The sequence below is a fragment of the Lonchura striata genome, chromosome 6 (assembly GCF_046129695.1).
Source record: "Lonchura striata isolate bLonStr1 chromosome 6, bLonStr1.mat, whole genome shotgun sequence".
NCBI lineage: Eukaryota > Metazoa > Chordata > Aves > Passeriformes > Estrildidae > Lonchura > Lonchura striata.
Genome location: NC_134608.1, coordinates 34,199,720 through 34,222,161, shown reverse-complemented (window position 1 = coordinate 34,222,161; position 22,442 = coordinate 34,199,720). Strand labels below are relative to the sequence as shown.

Below are 22,442 nucleotides of genomic sequence, written 5' to 3'. Positions count from 1 at the left end.
CACTGGATGGGAGTCACAGCTCCTACCTTAATTCTTCCTCTGGTTCCCGTCTCATTGGCATGCTGCAAGGGTAAATGCATGAAAGTGTGTAAGACATTAGGATGTGAGGGGTCCTGTAAGAGACCAGATTGCTAGAAATTATTGTGGCCTTCCTATTCACAGCAAGCCTTTAAGTGCTGCCAGCAAGCCTCATAATTTATAACAAGCAGAGGTCTAAGGGTCCATGGCTAGGTTTTATCATTCTTGACAGATCTGCTGACTTCTTGGTTTGTGAGAGCTGAGGACGCAGCAGGGCTCCTGAAATGGACTAAGGAGCTGAGCCGGCCATAGCCTTCATTCAGGTTATGTGCCACATATCCCTGTCTCAGTGTCATGCTGCTGGACACCCTCCTGCCAGCAGACAGGAGGCCCATGGAAGCCAAGCTGTCCTATCTTGACAGCTTCATCTCCCTTACAGGCAGCTCCCTGCCTGTCTCTGCACCATTGCCTGGTCCCATATTAGTCCTCCTGGGGATTCAGAGAATCTTGCACAGGAACTCCTGGGAGTGGAGCCAGAAAGGGTGGGAAGAGAAGAAAAATGGGGCCAGTGCAGGAAGACTGCCCTGCTAAGATCATCCATAAATAAAAATCCTGGAAAGGGAGAGAACACAAAAAGCATGGAGGATATCTGAGGCCAGGTGGCTGAGCTGCCTGGTGAGGTGGAAACCTGCCAAAGTTCTCTGCTTCATAGTGAGGTGTGAAAACAACCCATGTGCAAAGCCTGTGAGAGTTGCTTTGGGGCCAAAAAAGGTGTTATCTCATTTTGTATATGTAGTAAAGCAAGATTTCCAGTCTGTCTGGGAATGACAGTATGACTGGAAGAAGGCAGGCAGGAGAGGTGGTGCTTTGGGATGTCCTCTCTGGGTTATCTTCTCTGTTCCTATCCTCCAGGGCAGGGCCCTGGGCTCTGAAGGGGAGTCTCTGGGACAGCTTCCATGCTTCCAGTTCCTGCAGCATCTGCCTATCTCCAAATATACTGTGCTTTTCAGATGTTCTTGGTAGACTCACCTGAGCTCTTGCTCTTTACAAGAGACCAGGAGCATCTTTGTATTTCTTAAAAGCTAGTAGCTGCCCTTGCTGGGAGACTGAGGTCAGGCTTACAGGAGGTTGTCTCAGGCAGGCTCTTTCCAGTCCTGGTGAGGACTGAACAGACGCTGAAGAGCCTTCCTAAGGGCTTGGCCTATTAAGTTCCATATCTTGACATTTTGTGAGAGTTAGCATTTGTTACCCCAAGTTGTGTGAACTTGTTTAGCAAGGTGGATGGTTATAGGACAAATCATCTCTCTGTGTGCCGCATTCCTCATGGCGAGCAGCAAATATAGTGCAATAATGGTGGAATATATTGTTGCAGCAGATATTGTAGGTTTCATCTTAGGTTGTCTGAAACCAGAGCTGTGGTGGAGAGCTCAAGTATTTCCAGAAGAAATTGAGGATGCCTTCTTATTGTTTTCTTACTTTTAAGTAAGACCTTAATTAGCTATTTATGTTGTTGCAAGCTGTGATGGCCTAAGGATGTAAGTCTCTAGGGAGAGGAAACAACTTGTGCCCAGCTGATTGGTATGAGTTCCATAGAAAACACAATTTAAGGCAATACAAACCTTTTTATACAGGCTCAAACACAAGTCACAGTTTTGAAACTGAGTACATTTTGGGCACAAATGCCATGTGTTAAGAAGCTCACAGAGCAATATTAGTTGAGCTAGTAAAGCATAGTACCTCTCCTTAAAAACTTTGCTTCTATTTATTTATGCATTTCAAGAGCTCTCTCTTCCATGTATTGAAAGGTTCCAAAATATTAATGCACTTATGCTTACGGCATGCTTCAGAGGCAAAGAAGCACTTGTTCCGATTTTCACAAGTGGGAACAGAAGTGACTTTCTTAGAGTCACAACAGAGGACACTCTGAGAGGCAGAGCAAGGCCTCCCCAGTGCTCTGGTTCCTTTGGTTAGGAAATATAGATTAGCTAAGGAGCTTGAGATGGAAGAGGCCTCTGCTCTCTCTATGTGCCATTTATAATTTAACTCCATGTTGTGGGGAATGACAGTGGATCATGCTGTAATTTTAAATGAAAATTGGCCTTTGTGTAAGTAAAGGTACGGATATGGCTGACTTCCTCATGCCCCATTAGTGCTTTGCTCTTGCATCACAGGCACCTCCTTTAATCAAGATGATGCTGCACTAGCTCCTCCTTTGCATCTGTCAATGCAGGGAAGGGAGTGTACAACTTTGATATCTGCTCATTTATTTCAGAACTCAGTGGGGTAATGAGATTGGCTTTTGAACTGCATCACTGTACAAGGCAAAATGACTGTCCAGGTCTATTTAATGTCAAAAGTTATTTTTAATAGAGCTCTCAAGGGAAAGGAGAAAAATCTTGACATGTGACCACTGAGGTTCAGACTACAGTATCTTGAGGTTTGTATGGTCTAACCTGTGCATCCATCACCTTTGCAAAGAGGAGATGGCACAGAGACCAGAATGAGCTCCAGTTACCAGCTGTACTGAATTGGCATGAGCCATGGTGCCACAGAGGAGGGGAGATCTTGCCAAGCCCTGTGTGTGCAGCTTGGGGGGAGACTGAGGGTGAGGTAACAGCCTAGCAGCCTTGTCATGAGGAGCAGGAAGGAAGAAAGGAGGATACCTGAACAGACAGTATTTTTGTTCCAGCTTTATGACCACAGATGGTCAGGACTGGGGCTGCTGCAGTGCTGGAGATGTCTCTGCCTTAGCAACCAGCTGTGGACAGTTTTCTGCAGGGGTCCCTTAAATTTTCCTGGTGCTGTTGACATCTTAATCTGTGGCAACAGTTTTAGTGCTGTGAGCCATGTTTCATCCTAGCAGCAGACCCTTTCCATGGGGCAGAGAGATGATTTTCTGTTACAGTTTGTGAAATGTCTCTTGTATTTTGGTAGGCTTATAGCAGGACATGAACCTGGTTTAGCAGGAAAGACATAACAGATGGGAGCTAATGTATACGAAATCAGCTTATATAAGGGTTCAGTGCCTCCAAGTGATGACTTTTCATGTCAACAGGAATGGCTTGTTGTAGAGAGAAAGGTTCTGGGCAGATTACGTTGAGTTGAAGGATGCTTGAATACAAGGACCTGAGCAGAAAGAAGTGGAAAACAGGGATCTTTGATATTAACATTCAGATATACTGGGTTCAAACCATGTTTGTGTGCCTGGCTGGGTTGTTTGATTTTATGTGTGCCTTCATTTAAAGGCACCTGGTTTTGCCAGAATTGTCAAAATAATAATAAGTAGCAATAATAAGCAGCAATTCTGAGTGCCTTGATTTATAAGTTTCTAGTGCCAAATGTCTAGATTTGAGCAGAAGTTGGGCATTCCTTTTTCCCATGATATTTTATCATGCTTCAGTTTCTCATTACTGAAGATGTTATAATTTACCTTTATTTTTTGAATAAAATTTTGCTTTTATACTTATTAGTCCTTAGATAGGAAATTGTGTCATAGGACAAGGAGGAATATCACTGTGTGAAGGAAAGTCCTGAGGGGAAAAAAAAAATCTGCATTTTGGAAAAATATTGTGTCTTTATAATGGAAACAGAGGCTTTGGTCTTTGACACTCCAGCAAAGGTGTCACCTTCTGAATAGCAAATTTAATCTGACTAGTAATAGGCTAGCTTGTCCAAGGTATTTTCCACATTTCATAAAAATATTCCATGGATCCATAAACAACTGTGAGCCACAGGACGCCAGCTGCTAATCTATTACTTAGAGCTATGCACACCAAAGTGTTTTTTTGGCTGGCATACACCCTTACTTTTGCACACAGGAGTATAGGAGGATCAGTATGGAGGACAAGAGGCAATAACCTCTGTTTTAGTCTTTTTTGAAAAGCCATGCTTGCAACATTTTTTTTATCCAAGATTTTTCATCAACAGTGTTGATTTTTTACTGGGTTCCCCTGCCCCTCTCCCTGCAGTGGCACAGAAAACATCACCCATGAAACATAAACTAATACCAGTTCCTCTGTGACCTTAGCTGTCTCCAGGTCTTCTATCTGTACCAGCCAGTTCTATGGCTACATTTTTTCAACTCTATGAGAAACCCACTTTTTACTGAGAAAGTTTTTTACAGTACAGGTAGACTAAAACAGCCTCCTTGATTTATCCCTGTTTTAACATTTTTGCCTGTGGGTGATGGAGTTTAATTAAGGCTGAATAGTAAATATGTATTCTCTTGGCAGAAAGAGGTCCAGGTTTGTCTGTTAAAAATACTACACAGCTTGCCCCTTTGACTTCAGTTAACTGAACCAAACACTCCATAGTTTTATTAATATCAGCAAGGAAAAAACCTTCATACCCCACCACCACAAGCTTTTAACTGTGCAGCTTTCCCCCAGCCAAAGAGCACCTCTCCCCCCAAGCGTCCCTGTCCCCTGCATCCCGGTCCCTGCCGAAGTGGAGCCCGTTGCCATGGAAGCCTCATTAAATCTGCATCTCGCCTGGCCGGGGCTGCAGGGGCTGCGGCTGTATTTTTAGCCGGCGGTGGTTGCATAAGGGGGGCGGGATGGGACCGGGATGTGCCTTGTATCTCGCCTTGATGGAAGTCTGCCAGGAGCCACCGCCAGCCAAAAGACATCTCCTGCTCAGGAAAGCGCTCTCAGGCCGGGCAGCCTTTGGCAGCCCCCAGTGTTGCTAGAGGTGAGTACGGGGAAGATGCAGCGTGCAGAGTTTGGCTTAATGGCCAAACAAGCTTTAGGGTGGTGGCAGAGTTCTGCCAGGGGCTCCAGAGAATGAGGCTCTCTTTAGATTAGACTAAAGATAATAAATCTCTCTTGACTTGAGCAAAACCTTAACACCTGGAGGGGTAGGAAGAAAGTCATCAGTGCACAGCTGAAGAACAGCACTGTACTCCTAGCCATGTACATTTTGGGGAAAACAGTGTCACATCTAAGTGCATTCTCCCCAAAAGAAGAAAATAGAGCTAGATGGTGTCAGAGATGCTCATAGTGTATCTAATCTTGGGTGCAATGTTGCCTAAATCCATTTTTGGAAGGACAGGATTTGAACCCATTTCCCTGTTTGAAAAAGATGACGCTGAACAATCTGAAAGCTGTTCTTAGTGTAAAAGCAACATACAAACACACACCAAATAACCAAACAAAATCAAATAAAGAAAACAGTATTAAAAAAAAAATAAAAGAAAACCTCCAAACTGCCCCACATGTTCTTTCCTCATAATTTCAAATCAGAATTGCTGGAAGTAGAAGACAAAAAAAGAGGCTTTAGCATTTCAGCACTATCAGGCTTTCTTGACTCAAAGCATGGAGCTAGGCCTCCTCTCTCTCTCAGCACTGAATCCCAGCAGTGCTGAATGTTCCAAAACTCAGATATTTATCCTGAATTACACCTGGGCAATCTTTCAGTCTTCAGTGGGTCTCACAGATGGCCAGGAGAGCCTTGTTTGGCCTGCAAAACTGTTATTATTTGTGCTGAGGCATGAGAAGAAAGGAGTCCAGTTTGACTGTATACTAATAACTCTTGCCTCTAATAAAACCATGTCTTTCGTTGGAGGCTGTGAAAATTTGATCTGAAGCAGTTGGTCTAAAATTAAACAGAGCCCAATGCTGCTATCCTGTACAGTCACACTCTGTCAGAGCAGAGTCATATGTGAAGCTCCAAGGGTTAGTAGGGACTGTTACTATAATTGCTTTTTAAAGAGATGGCAATATCATTAGTAGCCTTTTTTTTTGTCCTTTTCCAGTTGCAGATCTCCAAATGCCTGTCTCTGCAGGAGACACCAACTGGTAAATAAATGTTTTAATAACAACACCAAAAAAGATAACAACAACAACCTCAAAAATCCCAAACCACCAAACCCAGCATTATTTCTAATTTGCTGGAAGTGGGATGTGACCTGGTTGTCTGTAGGCAAGTGTGCCTGACAGAGCCAGCTTTTGTTGCAGAAAGCTGTCCCTGGCTGTAGACCATCTCTGAGTTCTTCATGGGGAATTATTCCAGCTTCAAGGCTGGCTCAACAGACCTTTCTCAACATTAGGACCTGATAAAGGTTTGCAGAGGTTCACAGGGACTCCTTTACAGTTGTAGGAGATGCAACTCACCTTCAGTCTTGACATGAGATTAGACCAAGTGTTGTTTTGCCCAGGCAGCCTCATTTCTCCTCATTTTGTATCGTGATTATGAGTCTTGCACAGCTCAAGTGAAAGTGGACTTTTCAAAGTACTTCAGAAAGCCTTAAATTATTTCTTCTGACCCTTGCTCAGAGCCTGACTCTGTTTTCAAAGACCCAGCCAGGTAAGTTGCTGCTTGGCAGCACTCACCGACCCAGAAGGGCACACATTGGTACCGGGAGAGCCCAGGCACTCCTTGCTGGGCCCTGGCAGCAGTGATTCTGCAGATGACAGAAAGAGCTGCTGTGCTGCAGCCTGGAGCTAGTGCCACTCCAGGAGCAGCCCTGGGTGCAGGAGTGTTCTCTGGTGGCAGGAAGGCTGGGCAAGTGCCTGGGGAGCCAGCAGTGGGGGGGAATCTCACTTGTGTGTTTCATTCCCATCTGCTCCAGCTGATTGCTGCCTGCAAAGCCAAACAAGTCTTTGATATCCTCTCTGCTTCAGCTCTGCTTCTGGAGAGCAAAGATAAGTGCAGTCTATCCACAGGTGAGAAACCAGGAGAGAACCTCAGATTAATGAGTTGCACATTCAGGTCTGGTTTGTGGCTGATTGGCATCAGTTTAAAGGGCTTTTAACATGTAGAGTTTATTTCTCAGCATATATTTTAGTCCACTGCCTTTCTAGGGTGGCAAGGGAAGCATGGGGCAATGTGATGGCAAGGAGCAAGGGACAGCCTCTGAAAAATAGAATAAGCCATTGATAAACACAGACAGACACCCTGGTAAACAGACAGAGCAGAAGGCTCCTACTCCTGACAGTCTCTCTGGCGTATAGCAATTTCCTTGTAAGACCACTGACACTCACTGCAGGGCACATGTGAAATGAGCTGGAAGAAAACAGAGGCTGGAGCAGGGAGGAAACTATGCTCAGGCACCAATGGCATTGCAAGTCAATTATGTTCTGGCTGGGCAGCGAGCTGGGATGGGACTCCTTTCAGAAAAAAATCAAAATAAGCTCAAAAAACCTCATCTTCACCTTTTCGTTTCTCTTCAGAAGATCTTTATCTTGGGATTTCTAGTCCTAAAAAGTTTTTTAGGTCCCATAATGGGCAAAAGTCCTGATTGAGACATGGAATTACTTTTTAAAAATAAACGGGCTGGGAGGGCATATAGCCTATCAAACAACAGCCCTTCCTCTGATACCACAGGGGCTCATCCTAGAATTCTTGAGGTTTTAGCCTTTAGAGCAGTTGTGTTACATTGCTAAATCCCTGAGGGCATATTTACTGATGCTGGGGTGAAGGGTGCTGCACCTGCCACCAAGCTAGGTATCAGACCAGGGCTGAGAGGGGCTTTTTCTTATTAGTTGCAGTTCCAGCTGCAGATGGAGACATGTGAGACCAGCCTACAGACCCAGCTTTTAGTCATGTTTGATATATGCCAGAGGGCATCAGGACTGTGGCTGGTCTTTGACAGGACCAGTCAAGTCATACAGTTGTTCAGTGGTGTTATCAAAACTTGGAAAGGAGAAGACAGAGCATCATTTATTAATGTTTGAGGTGTTGAATAGACAGCAAGAACAGGAACAAGGGTTGAGGGGCATGTTGAAATGAGGGTAGGCTAAAATTTTAGGATGGGTGAAAGGCCTTTGTGCTAACTCTTGCCACGAGATAGACAAGATAGGAGAAGATTCTTGCTTGTCAGCCAGGGACCCCAGGAGGAGTTTAAGCTGTCTCTCACATGGGTCATTTAGCAGCTTAGCCAGAACCATATTGAGAGCAGCCCTGCTGAGGCATGGGTTGTGCTTCCAGTCCAGAACGCCAAACATGTCCTGGGCTGCATCCAAAGCAGCGTGGGCAGCAGGGCCAGGGAGGGGATTCTGCCCCTCTGCTCTGCTCTGGTGAGAGCCCACCTGCAGGGCTGCACCAGCTCTGGGGGCCAGCACAGGAAGGACAAGGACCTGTTGGAGAGAGTCCAGAGGAAGCCACCACGATGATCAGAGGGGACAGAGCATCTCTGCAGTGAGGAAAGGCTGAGAGAACTGGGATTGCTCATCCTGGAAGAGAGAAGGCTTGGGGTGACCTAATTGTGGCCTTCCAGTACAGTAGCTGAAGGGAACTTATGAGAAAGATGAGAGGGACTTTTTACAAGAGCAGGTGGAGACAGAACAAGGGTGAACAGATTCAAACAGAGAGAGAGTAGGTTTAGATGAGATATTAGAAGGAAGTTCTTCGTTGTAAGGGTGGGGCACTGGAACAAGTTGCCCAGAGAACATGTGGATGCCTCATCCCTGGAGGTGTTGAAGGCCAGACTGGAGCTCTGAGCAACATGGTCTAGTGAAAGGTGTCCCTGTCCATGTCAGGAAGGTTGGAACTAGATGATCCTTAAGGTCCCTTCCAACCCAGGCCATTCCATGAATCTGTAGGAGACCTGGGTGAATGCTGTGCAGGCCATGGTGCACTTGGTCTGTTTGATGAGGTCCTGCCAGTGTGCAGCACTCCCCTGTCTGGCTGAGCCAGGCTGTCCTGCACAGGGCCAGGCTGTGCCAAGGCAGGGAGGCAGTGCAGCAGCCAGTCTCTCTGCAAACTGAATCTGGCTCATCAGTTGAGGCTTGAGGGTTGCACTGCTCCTAGATTTAACCCTTCTGAATCACTCTGGTTCACTGCCAAGCTGGCTGATGATGTGATTTCTGTTCAGTTTATGAATAAGGAAGTGTTTTTTTAATGGTGCAAAGCTCTGGATCCTGAAAGTAAATGCCCAGCAGGGCTGGCCTCCTTCTGGGAATCTGCAGCTTCTCCCAAGGCATGAGTTCCTGAAAATTCAGAAAATGGCCCTGTTTGGTTTTACCAGTGTGTTTTTATTCTGTAAGAAACAGAAATAAAACAGTACCAAAGAGTGAAATGAAGTGGTGTAACTGAATAGCCTTTGCCGTATTTTCAGTGCTACAGAAGAGAACTCTGAATCCCATCAAATGCACAGAGCCTTGGATAAAGATGCAGTATCTTGGCTTTATGTAAATGATTGGATATGCAACTTAGATTTGGCTAATTCATTGTGTCAATTCATTGTGCTGCCCTTTATCTTGGTCGCAAGAAGCCTGTGACCAGAGCCAAAGCACCCCAGCTCTGGCTCCAGCTCCTTTTGTTCATATATAATAATTGTATCTGCAGTGTGCAGAGCAGGCTCGTTTCAGGCTGGCAGCTGCACAGTGTTGTTTGCAGCTCATTAATGTCCTACAGTTTGCTGCCTTGCTGCTTTGGATGTAGCGCAACTCCAGTGGCTGGGCTGAGTGCTGTCCTGCAGAGCTGAAAGCACCGTCTGCGTGGGTGTGTGAGAAAAGCAGGGTGAGGGAGGGGACAGAGGGACTTGCAAGGCTGGTATCCGGAGGCATTTGTGATGGGAAAGTTGGCTTTGCTCTCCACCCTTTTTGATGTGCTTTGAGCACTGAAATATATGGATGCTGTCACATGCAGGAGCCAGAAAGAGTGGGGTGTTGAGATATGCCAGCTTCCGTGCTGGCAATTGGGGCGACTACCCTGACCTTTCTTGAAAAGCCAAATTTTACTGCCATTTTTGTCCTAAAGCAGGTTCTTTCATCTGGTATACAAGAGGCTGATCCACACACAGAATCGAGGTATTTGTCTGATTTACAGTTCTGTGCAGAAAGGCGTGCTGGGTGACAAATGTGCAAAGTTATCACAAGGACTGTCAAAACTTTTCACTATATATACGTTTTAGCAAACAATGGAATTGATGTTCATTCGCTACAAGTTCCATATTAATGCTCTTATTAATTAATTAATTAATTGCATATTAGCGCTCTTAGTAATTAGTATTCTGTTGTCTGTTGGTTAAATTATTTCGGTCCTCTGGTCTACCAGCTTTGCATCCCTTCTCATGCTGACTAGTCCACATGCTCAATCTTTCTCTTCTTTTGAGTCCATCAGTTTCCTGAGTTGGTATTTCATGAGTGATGGTCTCAATCTCCTCCTGTCAAAATTACCTTTTGCCCAGTCAGAGCCAATTTCAGCACAGTTGCTGAGTTGGCTTTATTAGTTTCTTCCTTATCTTGGGATTTCTGCCAAATGTCCTGTGGCCTGGAAATCCTGCATTCTTTGTGTCCACTATCAGTAGCACATGGCTTCTCCCCAAGCTTTGTTAACCTCCCCTAGGTCTGAGATCACTGAAGTATGTCAAGCCCTAAACTTTTAGCAAGGAAATTCTGTCAACAAGTAATTTCTCTTTCTCATACCTGGACATCAGCAGTGTAGTAATTGTAGTACAGTCTTGAACAGCCATGTTAGGAGGAGCCCTTAGTCTCACCTGTGTTGTCTCTGCTGGGAAGAGCAATTTGTAGGTATGAATCTGCATATCTGTCTGTGCCTGCAGCTGCTGTCAGCCCAGGGAATGTGGATGTGCCTGGCAGGCAGAGATCAAGGACCTGTAATCCTTGCCTGTAGTCCACACTACCACCAGAACCTGACTCCTGTGCTGGGTTGTTTGTCCCTAGTGTGTTAGCATGCCCCTGCCCATGCTTCTGGGTAGACTTGGGCAGCTCTGCCCCAGCTGCAGCACCTTGTCTGCCTCTACTCTTGGCAGCAGAGACAAAGCCACCCCAGCTATGGCAGGAGCTGACCAAGTATGGAGTCAGTATGAACTTGTGAAGCAGCATGGTAGCAACAAGGCATTCATGGAGTTCCCAGAGTTCTGTTTTTGGCACACTCAGGTCAAGGGGGCCACACTCCCCCAAAGGAGCAGTACTTGAAGGCCAGCCCCTTGTGTCTCCTCAAACCAGCCATGACAAAGCACTGAGCGATGCATGGCAGGGTCATGCCATCAGGCAATGCCAGGGGCTCATTTTGGCTAACAAGCTCCAGCAATTTTTGCCCTAGGAGGAATTTAAAGCCTTCCCAGGCTGGTGAGGATTGTTTTGAATCTAGTATTTCTCATTCCTCAACTTCCTCCCGCCCTCCGTCCCCACCTTCTCATCCTCACCAGCATCTCCATGGCAACCCTGTTGCTGAAGAATAGAGAAGACATCTAAATATAGCTTCCAAATCTACATGCCTTCAGCAAAAAGTCTAAAACTAAAGGCGACAGCTTGAAGCACTGATCTGCCAATACCAGGCAACGGTGAGTGTTTGTCTTGCAGATGGAATTCAGGAACACTGTGGTGGGACAGGGGGTCACTTCCAGCTGAATCCCTATTTTGTGTTTGCTTAGAACACCTCAAGAGGCTTTGAGGTAGTCCAGCCTACCCTGTCCTGTCCAGGGCACTCCCAGTTCTGTACCCTGTCAAGCTTTGGAGCCATTCTCTAGAGCAAAAAAATATCTCTAGTAGTGTTTTTTTTTCACCATTGATACCCATGATGCATTTTGGTATCACAGGTGTTTATTGTGGTACATTGGGCTCAGAAGGAAGCAGTGAAATTCAATGACCTTTAGTAAGAAATAAATGTCCTTCCTCCTGCCTTCCTTCCTGTTCTTCTCTTCCTCTCTTCCTTCTTTTGTCCTTCCCTTTGTCCATCCCTCCATTCCTCCCTTCCTCCCTCCCCTCAGTATGGTTGTGGTTGAAGTTTTGCTCCTTGAAATTCCTTTCTAAGAGATAAAAGGGCACAGAATCTCCTCAGTGAAGTTGTTCCCCTGGAACCTGCCCAAGATAGGGAGGGGTGAAATGTCTATGCCCAGGGCCCTGGCTCTGTTTTGCACCTACACCAGGCTGATACCCACCTCAACTGTCTGGTTTCATGGGCTGCCAAGTCGAATTATTGCTTGTACAAGACATGTACTTACTGTACAGACCTCAACAAATAGCTCCACAGGCTGTTGAAATTTTGTCTGCTCTCTCCTGGCCCTGAACCATCAAGTCTCATAGGGTAAGCAAGGAGAAGCTGACTTGGAGCAGGCCAGACAAGGGGCTGCATGAGTCTGTACACATAGCTTCAATATTAGAACCCAAGTAGCTTCATTAAGCTGAATAATAAGAAGAATATCTGTGGTGCTGGGCTGTTATGCTTGTACAACCTAATTCAGCTGGTCAGCAACATGGACTCAGCTGAGAGAAAGGGGGTTTAACAAACTCTGATTTTCCCTTTTTTGCAGAAATTCTTAAAAACAAACTCTGACATCTTTCCTTGAAGAAACCTGTATATTAGAGCATTTTATCATGTTTGAACAAAGTGAAATATAGAGTGCTTTGGATATCTTGTCTGGCAGGGCTGACTGCATTATGGAAGCTCATGGAGCATTTTTTGGTGCTTCAGGGCTTCCAAGTTGAGTGTGAGACTTGAGAGTGGAGTGAATTTGCCATTCACAAGCTCCAGTGGTGATTCCCATGGCTGGTACATAGATCTACCACATCTCTTGAGTTGCCCTGAATTTATTAGGCACTTAAGGAATTTTTTTTTTTTTTTTTTTTTTTTTTTTTTTTTTTTTTTTTAATGGCATGGAAGTGCTTAATGGACTCACTTGCAACTTAGCAGCTCTGATTTCTCATTGCTGGTACAGTTATTTGCACTGGTACAAAGTAGGTGTGAAACATTGTCATGTGAATTTGTCATGTCTCTTGGCAGTCTTGGGTGGCAGTGGGAAGTGAGGGCTAGGCTGCTGTGCAAAAAACAGGCACAAATTGAAAAATGAAGATGACCAGAAAGACAAAGAAACCCCTTTAGTGTTGTCATCTAGGATGGAGAAACGATAACAGACAATTTTTAATATTCTTTTTACTTTGGATTTATTTTTTTTAATGGCTATCACTATAAATCTTTTACTTGTAACACTTTAAAGTTTTCTTATACAGGTAAAGACTAAAAAATACAGCTCTTAGTCTTGGCTATGTCCCTTTAATTATCATATGTCAGCTACTAAAGCATGTTCAATAGTTCTAATTGAAGCATGAGCCAATTTACTAATTAGCCAAGATTACGTGAGAAACACACAAAGGGAAGACGCATTTCTGTGTCAATATTTCCTCCTTTATGCCTGAGGAGATCTGGTGTGATGTGAACAAACTGCACTGCTAACAGCCAGGCAGGCAGAGCCCCTGAGCTCCTGGTGGTCGTGCACATTGTCCCACGCAGTCCCAGAAGGTGGGCAGGAGGGGTCACACAAGCTGACTGGGGTCATCGTCTCCACCTCGGGGTACAGCTGCTTCTTGCACAGTGTCTGCTCCAGTGAACCTTTTACCCCTGCCTGTGAGCTGCAGGAGCAGAGCAGAGATCCCTCATGTGCTGCATGTGTGGCAGGGACAGAGGCTTGCCGAAGGGCTCTGGGTCTCCTGGGCCAGTCTCAGACTGCCTGTGTGGGAGGAACAGCAGGGACACAGGGGGAAGTGCCAAAGGCTTCTTGCCCCTCCTGCCTTGTCAGTCTGGGTGGACATTACAAAGGACTTTCTAGGGGTAAAGAGTTGAAATATAGAAAAAATCATCCAGAAAACCATCTTTGTCATGTGGCTATTAGAAAGCAGTTGGGCAGCACCTACTTGTCAGGAATGGCTTGGTGAAATGGCTCTGCCCAGAGGGAGGATGATAGTTGTTTGCAGACATATTTTCTGGGGTCTTTTAGTTCCCTCATGAAGTAAATAGAGTTTAGCGAGGAAGAGGAGGTGTCCTACAGATGTACACAGCTCCTTCAAATGGGAACCACGTCAGATGAAGCTATAATAAGTTGATACTCATATGAGTAAGTGATACTTCCACCACCACTTCAGGCCCTCTGCTCTCTTCTCTCATCATCTTTCTGGTTGTGTCACTGTAACCTCTTCCACAATAGGAGTTCAAAGCAAGTAGGGACTGTCCCCTATCAAGTCTCTGTGAGAAATAAGGGCCATCGGCACTGCATGGGTATAGAAACTAAAGTATGGAAGTATCAACTGACTTGTTTGTATGGCTTCAGGATTGACAGGAGAAATACATAGGTCATATACTGATTAGCACTGCGAAGAACGTTATTTTAATGATTATACTTTATTGTAGTTATTTATCAGGTGATTTTGATTAGAAGATCTGGTTATCCCATAAACCAACTTGACAACAAAAAAGAAAACACAGAAGAGAAAAATCTCATTTTCCGGGGATGGCTTCTGACTATGTTACTTAATAGCTGACTGGCTGGTAGTGAAGATCTTGAGGCTGTCCCCCATGTGCTTGCTACACAAAGTAGGATAACTCTTGCACAGCTGCTATTCCAAGGTCCTCATGAACAATGCAGACAGTTCTTGAAAACTGGCCTGCCATGGCCTGTCTCCAGCTTCTGCACCAGCACCAGATCTTCTGTAACTCAGACATCAGCAACATGGACATCAGTGATCTGCCTGAAACTATGTTCTGACAGTTCATCTATCCTGTTGGCACCTGCTTAGTTAATTGGTACCAGCATCTAATCTGACCTTACCTTCAGTTCTGACCTTTCTGTTAGAACAAACTGTGACTGTTGCAGTGGCTGCAGCTGAATTCTTGACAACCTGTCCCACTCCCCTCCCCATAATCTGCATTATAATAAAAAAATCTTCTTTTGTAAGCAGGATCTTAAGACCAAAGTGCAACCTGCCTGTTTTGGTCATAATCTGGATTGGTTCTTAAATTGCCATTATTTTCTCTTGAAATTAAGATCATTCAGCATCTCCTTGGTGAGTTTAGTGAATCTGCTTTTGGATCTATTGATTCTACCCTTCAAACACTATCTGTCTTTTTCTGTGCTATGTGACAGCATTATTCTTTGCTTCAAAATTGCTCAGTTTGTTATTCTGGGTTATTGATGTACAACTTCATATGACCATGGGCATCAAATCAGGCTTCTTTTGCTGGCTTCTTCACCTTTCCTGTGAGCACCGTCACATTGTTGTGTTAAATATCCACCTCCCAGTGAACTGGGCAAAGACAGATCCCCACTATTTATAACCTTATTTAATCCCTTCTGGTTTGCCTCAAGCACACAGCATTGCCAGCCAGTCAAAGCAGGTGATTGTCCTGCTGTGCTCTTCGCTGGGTGGCATCACCTTGAGTCTTGTGTACAGTTTTGGGTACCAAAATAGGCATTAAGCAATTACAGAGTGTCCAAAAAAAGGGCCACAAGGATGGTGAAGGGCCTGGAGCCATGTGAGGAGTGGCTGAGATCACTTGGTCTTTTCAGCCTGGAGGAGACTGAGGGGAGACCTCATTGTGGTCTTCAGCATCCTCATGAGGGGAAATGCCAGGTACTGATCTCTTAAGAGGCAGAACTTGAGGAAAAAACATGAAACTGAGTCAGGGGAGATTTAGGCTGGATATCAGGAGAAAGTTTTTCACCCAAAGGTTGGTTGAGCACTGGAAAGGTTCCCCAGGGAAGTGGTCACAGCACCAAGCCTGACAGAGTTTAAGCATTTGGATGCTCTCAGTCACATGGTGTGATTGCTGGGGTGTCCTGCCCAGGGCCAGGAATTTGACTTGGTGAGCCTGGTGGGTCCCTTCCAACTCAGCATATTCCATGATACTGTGACTGCTCTGTGAGGTCTTCCAGTGTAGTAGGTGGACCCTATCTGCAGCTTCATAGTGAAATTCCAAACCAGTGCAGAGCTTTGGGGAAGAGTCAGACTGGTACCACATGCTTTGAACTCCATGCTGCAGGAACCTGCACCCACAGCAAATCAGATGAATGTTTGGGTTTATCAGGATGTGTCAAGAGCAGAATGGCTTGACCCAAAGTGTTTGTACTAATAATTCACATTCATGAGTTACTGAACATCTCCTGGTACATCTCACTGCCCCAGGGATGTTTACCTTGCTGTCCTGGCTGCTTTTCATCCTGGCCAATAGTGGACTCTAAAATGTGCCCTTGCACAGTCCTGACTTTTTCAGTGGTATACACTATGTGACGTCTCCTGACTTGCATTGTTTTTAGAATTGTTTCACATTCCAAAGTCACACAGACCCACACAGACACATCCTCTTAAACTTCTCAGCAATAATTCCTGCAAATGAGAGTATCTACACAAAGAGATACTCAGTATTTTCTAGCACATTAATGAAATAACCATTCAGTTGTTGCCTTATGTGTTGGAAGTGGACATGTTGTCAAATAAAATGATTTTATAGATTATTCTCTGTACTTCTCAGATGGGGAATTTAGCAACATCATGTGCACAAAGTCCTTTAGGAGAAGATCTATGTCTATTCATTTCATCTTCTGTTGCTTACTCGGGCAAATCTCAGTCTTAATGTTGCTCCCCAAAGGAGCTTTTCCATCCCTGACTTTTAAAACCAGTGGTTATTTCTAAGTGTATGTTGAAAGCAGAACCTCACCCGAAGGCCATTGAGTGGCAGCTTGTAATGACCTCAGAGTAAAAGAAGCAAGTGAGCAGCTATCCTGACTTCTGTATGGCCAGGTGTTACCTGGGAGTGCTGGATTTTGGCTTGCCCTGCTGTGTCACAGGCCAAATTGACATCATTGCTCAGTCTGCTGAAAGCTGCACCAAGCCATGAATTAAAGAGCCCTTCCCATCACTGTAGTCATGCAGGTGTTGAGATTGGACTGGGCTGTGGCTTGGTGCTGGCAGTGGGGCTTTGTGTTTTGCAGAGTGGCTCCTTGCTGCCGAGAAAGGCTTTTGGATGGTCTCTGTTGTTCTCTGCTTTTGAGCTGAGGTGTGTCTTGGCCCCAGTCAAACTGTCAGAGAGAATGGGGAAGGCTGGAAAGTGTCCTGCTTTCCCCATCTGAAGTGGCCAGAGGCTGGGGAATGAAAGCTGCTCAGCTGAGCAAGGTAGGCTTCAGATTGCTTGCTTCCCATGGTGGTGAGCATGCCCATCAGGGCTGCTGCACAGCCAGCCCCTCTTGTGCCTGCCTCTGCCTCCATTAATTTCAAGAAGCTGTCATGATGTTCTTGCAGCAAAATGTTCCCAAGCCTCCCGCTCCCACACGCGCTCTGCCTCTCGGTGTCCTTCTGTCACATCTCTCACATTAACGTGATGTCCTCCCAGGGCAGCGTTACACTCCAGCCCTTCTCTCCATCCATCTCCTCCATTCTTCATGCCTTGTGAGGACGCAGCTCTCAGTGTGGCTGTAGGTGAGAGATGAGATTGTGTGGGAGCAATCTGTGTTTTGGCCTTCAGACAATTTATGACAGCTCAGGATGCAGCTGTATTTATGGTTGCTTTCACAGGCCTGGAGACGAGCAAAATGCTTACAGAGGTAGAGAAGCTGCAGAGCGGGGGAAAGGGCAGCCCTCACCAGCCACAGTGGACTGGGAGGGGTGGCCTGATGGGCCACCACAACCCTCCCGTCAGCACTGACCTTTCTGTGGTGACAGTCATGGGAGCAGCCAGCTGAGAGAAGGGCACTTCCCCTCAAGGGAGCAAACCCAGCGCTGTGCCCCAATCTGTGCAGGCTGCAGAGCAGCCCGGGAGCAGGGAGGCTGTTCTTCCCTCTGCTACAATATTCCAGGGAAAGGTTAACTACTCCCCATTATGTGGCACTGGGTCTGTGGCCCCTCTCCCACCTCCTCATGTCACTGTGCAGTCCTTGACAGCTTCTGCCCTGCTCCTTTCCTCCTTGCACAGGGAGGTCTGGCAACACCCTGACTCTGGAGCAAGAGCTGGCAGTGGCTGCAGTTTGGTTCCCATTACTCCCATCCCACCACACCTGGCTCCCCAGGAATCACCTCCGGGCTCCTGCTGTGTCTCCAAGACTTTAATGGGGGAGGACCTGCTGGGCACTCACCACCTCCTTTGGGATTCAGTCAGATGGGGAGAGGGGCTGCAAGGCCCAGCCTGTGTCCATGGAGGGCACCTGTGGCTTTGGCCTGTTGCTTTGATCTATCCTTCACCTCTTGTTTCAGAGCTGGGTAAAAGGTTCTTTTCTCCTTAAAAGCTTGTAGCAAAGGAGGAAATCAGGAAGTTACTGGATTGGTAACCAAATTCAGACTCTCTTTTTGGAAAAACCACCTGATGCTTGAGTGTGTGGTAATGGTCCAGTTTGCAGCAGAGCTGAGGTGGTTTAGGAACCCAGAAGGTTTGTGTTCCTGACTTGAGGGGACCTGCTTTTGCAAAGCCAGCACTTTGCCATGCTAGCTTCTGGGGATCCCCACCAACTCTTCTTTCTCAAACTGTTTTCTTTACATTAAAACAAAGACTATTCTAAGGAAGTCTCAGCCCTGTGGAACTAATTGGTAAGGCATATAGACCTCCTTGTACTTAACAAAATGTACATGGGGGGAGGGAGGAAGGAAGGAAGGTCAAATGGTTTTCATACATAATATTAACTGTACAAAGCCACAGAATAGCTTTGTCGCAGTACATAAGCTAACCTGCACGAAAAAGGGTCAGTGGTGTTTTTTCCAAATTTTTGCAGACAAGCAATACTGATTATTTCTAAGCACCTAGAATGGAAAAACCATAAGCAATGGTACTTATGAAAAGGATTTTTAAAAGCAACCCACATCTAGGAAGCACTGTCTGCTTTGGAAAATCCCACCTTCTGTTTTGTAGTAATGAGCAAGGAAAAGATCAGAGCTATGAATCAGCTGTAGGTTTAACTCAGCAAATTGAACAAGCTTTGCAAAGTATGAGGGGCCCAGATAAAATTTAGTTCAAAAGCCAAATTCAACATCTCCAACAAAAATGAAACAAAAAATCATCATGATGAAGTCTTAGCAGCACAGCAACATTTATACCAGAGAAGTACCTTTTAAAATCTTTCAGGCTGGATTAGCAGAGATTGAAGGAGTCTAGAGAAGGGAAAGGAGGCTTTGCTGGCATTGCTGCAGGGTATGGGTAGAGCAAGCACTGGCAAAAATAAAACTGATTTAGCTCAGAAAGAAGAATTGGAGGTGATTTTTCTTGCATATTCCTGCACTGATAGATAGGCAGACATTATCCAAACTCTACTCCTACCCCTATGCCATCATTTGAAAGAGAAGGGTTGGGACCAAGATCAAGACCAGAATCAGCACAGGGAACAGGATTTCCACAGTTGGAGTGCAGGAGGAATTGACTTGAGGGTCAAATTGTAGGATGACTGAATAATTTTGTGGTCATTATTGATAGCAGTAACAAGCTGCAGTGATGATTTTCCTATTCTGTGCTGAAATGCTGACTTTCCAGAGGCTGCTGGCCATGGCAGTATCCTCAGGGTGGGGATAACAGCACCCCCAGGGTGCAGGGCTGGACCACTTGTTCTCTCAAGCACTGTGAGATCAAAGATACGGGATTTAATTGCAAAGGCTACAGGCTGAGGCACATAGAGATGTGAATTTGGGCACATCTTTCCAGATTGCCAGTGATTGTGATTGCCAGTCCTGCTTTCTTCTTCCTTCCCATTGCCAGTCAAGACTGATTGTGCACAACATGCACCTTGGCCTGATCTAACTATTAAGGATGGGCAGGAAGAAAGAGGAGGTTGTTGTTGCAGGGTCATGTGTGGGTTCAGAGCAGTGGGAAGCAGGGGATCTTTCACTGGCAGGAGGGGTAATTGTTTTGAGATAAGGGAAACACTTTTTATGTGGAAATGACTTCTGGTTTAAAAAATGTAGTTCCAGCTTGGGGTTGGGGTCAACTAGAATTCCAGGAGCCCCAGGATGGAAAGCGGATACCCATTCAGAGGAGTTAGGCATGCAAACAATGTTGTATTTATGAGGGGGTTGGAATGAAAGCATCAATATCTTCAGTCACAAGTGAGGGATGCACTTCATGAACCTTTACAGCCACTGGGAATGAGGGGAATGAAGGGATCATTTTGAGCTTGCAACAGTCAGTGCAGCCTGTCTGTGAGGAGGCAGTGGGTTGGCAGTCTTTGACTTGTTTCTCTTGTTCTCTTTGGGTGTGAAAGTTGTGGGACAATAACCTCTGCATAAGACATGTATTTGCTGTGAAAGAAACCATGACACAGTCAGTGCTTCTTTTCCTACAAAATGGTACAAGAACTTGTAAGAAATTTGCTACAGGAGAAATACAGGTTCTGCTGCCCAGCTGCTTCAGCGGCTCCAGTAACCAGAACTTTTCAGAGCAGGCCAATGAAGCTGAGGCAGCAGCATGGTCCCAGCAGGGTGTGTGTGCTTGTGTGACTGCTGGTGTGTGTGTGTATGTGTGTGTGCACAGGGGTAACAGGGTGAGGGAAGCCTGCTTTTCTGCTGGTCATCAGACCTCACTGCCCACAGGCTGAGCCCTGAGCCAGTTTGCTGGGGGGTTGTTTTTGTCTAACTTCACTTTGTCGTTTGGCCTGTCATTCTGCCTTTGGGTTAAACAGAAAATTGGCCAATGTCACTTGCAGAAGGGGGACTTTAGCCTTTCTCAAAGGGCCATGTTGAGCTTGTTCAGTGGGTGAGAAAACTTTGACTCTCTAATGTACCCATTTAACTCCGTCCTTCCTTGACTTTTGCTTCTTCTGTTCCCCTCTCCCCTATATGACCCTTATTATTTTTCCATCCACAGCAAAACAGTTCACATCAAGGTAATTGATGATGAGGAGTATGAAAAAACCAAGAATTTCTTCATTGAGCTGATGAGCCCCCGCATGGTGGATATGAGTTTACAGAAAGGTGTAGTACTGGCCCTGCAGACTAACATTAATGTTCTTTCCTCCTCTCTTCCATCTCCTTCCTCCTCTTCTCTTCTTCCTCTGATGTCTCTCTGTTTCCAACCGCTCTGCCCTAAACACTGCTGTGCACACACACCGTGTCACATGGTACCCATGGGGTGGCATGGGGAGTGGTGCTGGGGCTGCTGAGAGGCAAAGTGGCAAGGGGAGGAGAGAGAGAAGGATGGAGAGCAGTCCTGCTTGTCCGTATTTCTGTAGTGACTTGATAGGAACTGTCTGCCACCCTCACTGGAGGGCCCAAGCAAATTTTGTAGTATCAGTGGGAAGATGCTGGCTAGAAACACATCCAGCATCTCAGGAGATCATGGTCCTGGTCCTATGGGTTGTTCCAGTCAGACCCATGTTAGAAAAACACAGGAATTGAGGCCTGGCAGAGAAACAGTTCTGTGGCTTCTGAGAAGCAGTGGGCAAAGGCTGGTTGTCAAAGAGGAACTCTGGGTACAGGAGCTGAGGGCAAGGAAAAGCCAGGGCCTGCTTGGTTTGCCTGGGGATTTACAGCAGCTGTGTGCATTACAGGGAGAGTAGAGGGGGCCAAATAAGCTGGCCTCAGGGGAAAGAGGCTAGACCTGCTCCAGTGCCCAGGGCATTTTCTTTTGAGCCTTGGAGGCATTGGCCCATGGTGTCCCCTGTGAGCAAAGCTGTCCATCCCCCGGGAAGACTGCATCCTCATTTGAGGAACAGAACAGGAGGATGGGTAGATACTATCAAGAAGAGAAAGCAATAAGATGTGCCATTTTAAAAATGGGAGTTAGAACCATCAGCCTCCTTAGCAGCTGGTGGAGCTGTAGCCACTGGCAGAGACCTACCTTACCGCACTGGGGAATGTATCTCTCTCTTCTCCTCAGGTTCCCAGCCCAGAGTCTTTGCAGATTTATTATTAATTGTGAGGGTATTATTACTGTGTTTATTATTAATGGTAAGAAAAAATTGGTCTTCCAGCTAAAATGCAGTGGGTAGCTCAGGATGGTGGTCCCTTATGCTTTTCAGGCAACCATTACCATCTGACACTGAAAAAAAATGCGCTGCAGAAGTCACCTTCCACTAACCATCAGCAAGGTCCTCCTCCCACTTTTCCCTGCCTCCTCACTCCCTTGCCAGCCCCCTCTGCTCCTAACACCCTGCTCCCAAGGAGCCGCTGCGAGGAGGATGCTGTGTCCGACAGGCAGGCCAGCGCACACTGCCCCAGCGGGAAGGGGCTGTGTGCCAGGAGCCCACCACGCCGCTGCCGCCGCCGCCGCTGCTGCCTCGCCTCCAGCCAGCTGACCCGCTGTACACGGTTGTCTCTCTTGTTGTCCCTACAGGAAGACCATAAGGGTTAAGATAGTAGATGAGGAGGAATACGAAAGGCAGGAGAATTTCTTCATTGCCCTTGGTGAACCGCAATGGATGGAACGAGGAATATCAGGTGTGAGATCCTTTATGAAAAAAATGCAAAAAAGAAAAAAATCTGAATCGATTATCCAAACCCCAAATCCAGAAAATATAACCTTCTTTCTCCTCCTTACCCTTCCTCCTTTTCTCCTCCTCCTGTAAAGGGATCGACTTTTACTCTTTGCCCTCTTGTATTCTGCTCTTACCCTGTTTCAGTGTAATCTCTGCCTTTAAGAGCCTAGCTTACTTCTGATCCTCCTTTTGTGCAATGCTTGAGTCTTGGAGGCTATGTTATTTTGATTGAGTTTCCTTGTCTTGATCTGTTTTTTGTTCTGAGCACACCTTTGCTGTTCTCCCTGCTCCTGCTTCTTTGCCA

The 22,442-nt window shown here is 46.0% G+C and overlaps 1 protein-coding gene across 9 annotated transcripts in view; it reads left to right on the top strand.

Moving 5' to 3' along the window:
* The window catches only part of SLC8A3 (solute carrier family 8 member A3), a 112,031-nt gene that overhangs the window by 67,927 nt on the left and 21,662 nt on the right, over nt 1-22,442 (top strand). For 4 of the 9 annotated variants that reach the window (XM_077784118.1, XM_077784117.1, XM_077784116.1 and 1 more), the window contains exon 3: nt 21,997-22,100. The exons of 1 other annotated variant lie outside the window; for it this stretch is intronic. In XM_077784118.1, coding sequence (XP_077640244.1) covers nt 21,997-22,100 — 104 coding nt within the window. Of the gene's footprint in view, nt 1-11,224; nt 11,267-20,529; nt 20,637-21,996; nt 22,101-22,442 lie in introns of those variants that run through there. 4 more of the 9 variants (XM_021540746.3, XM_077784115.1, XM_021540744.2 and 1 more) reach the window with 2 other exon arrangements.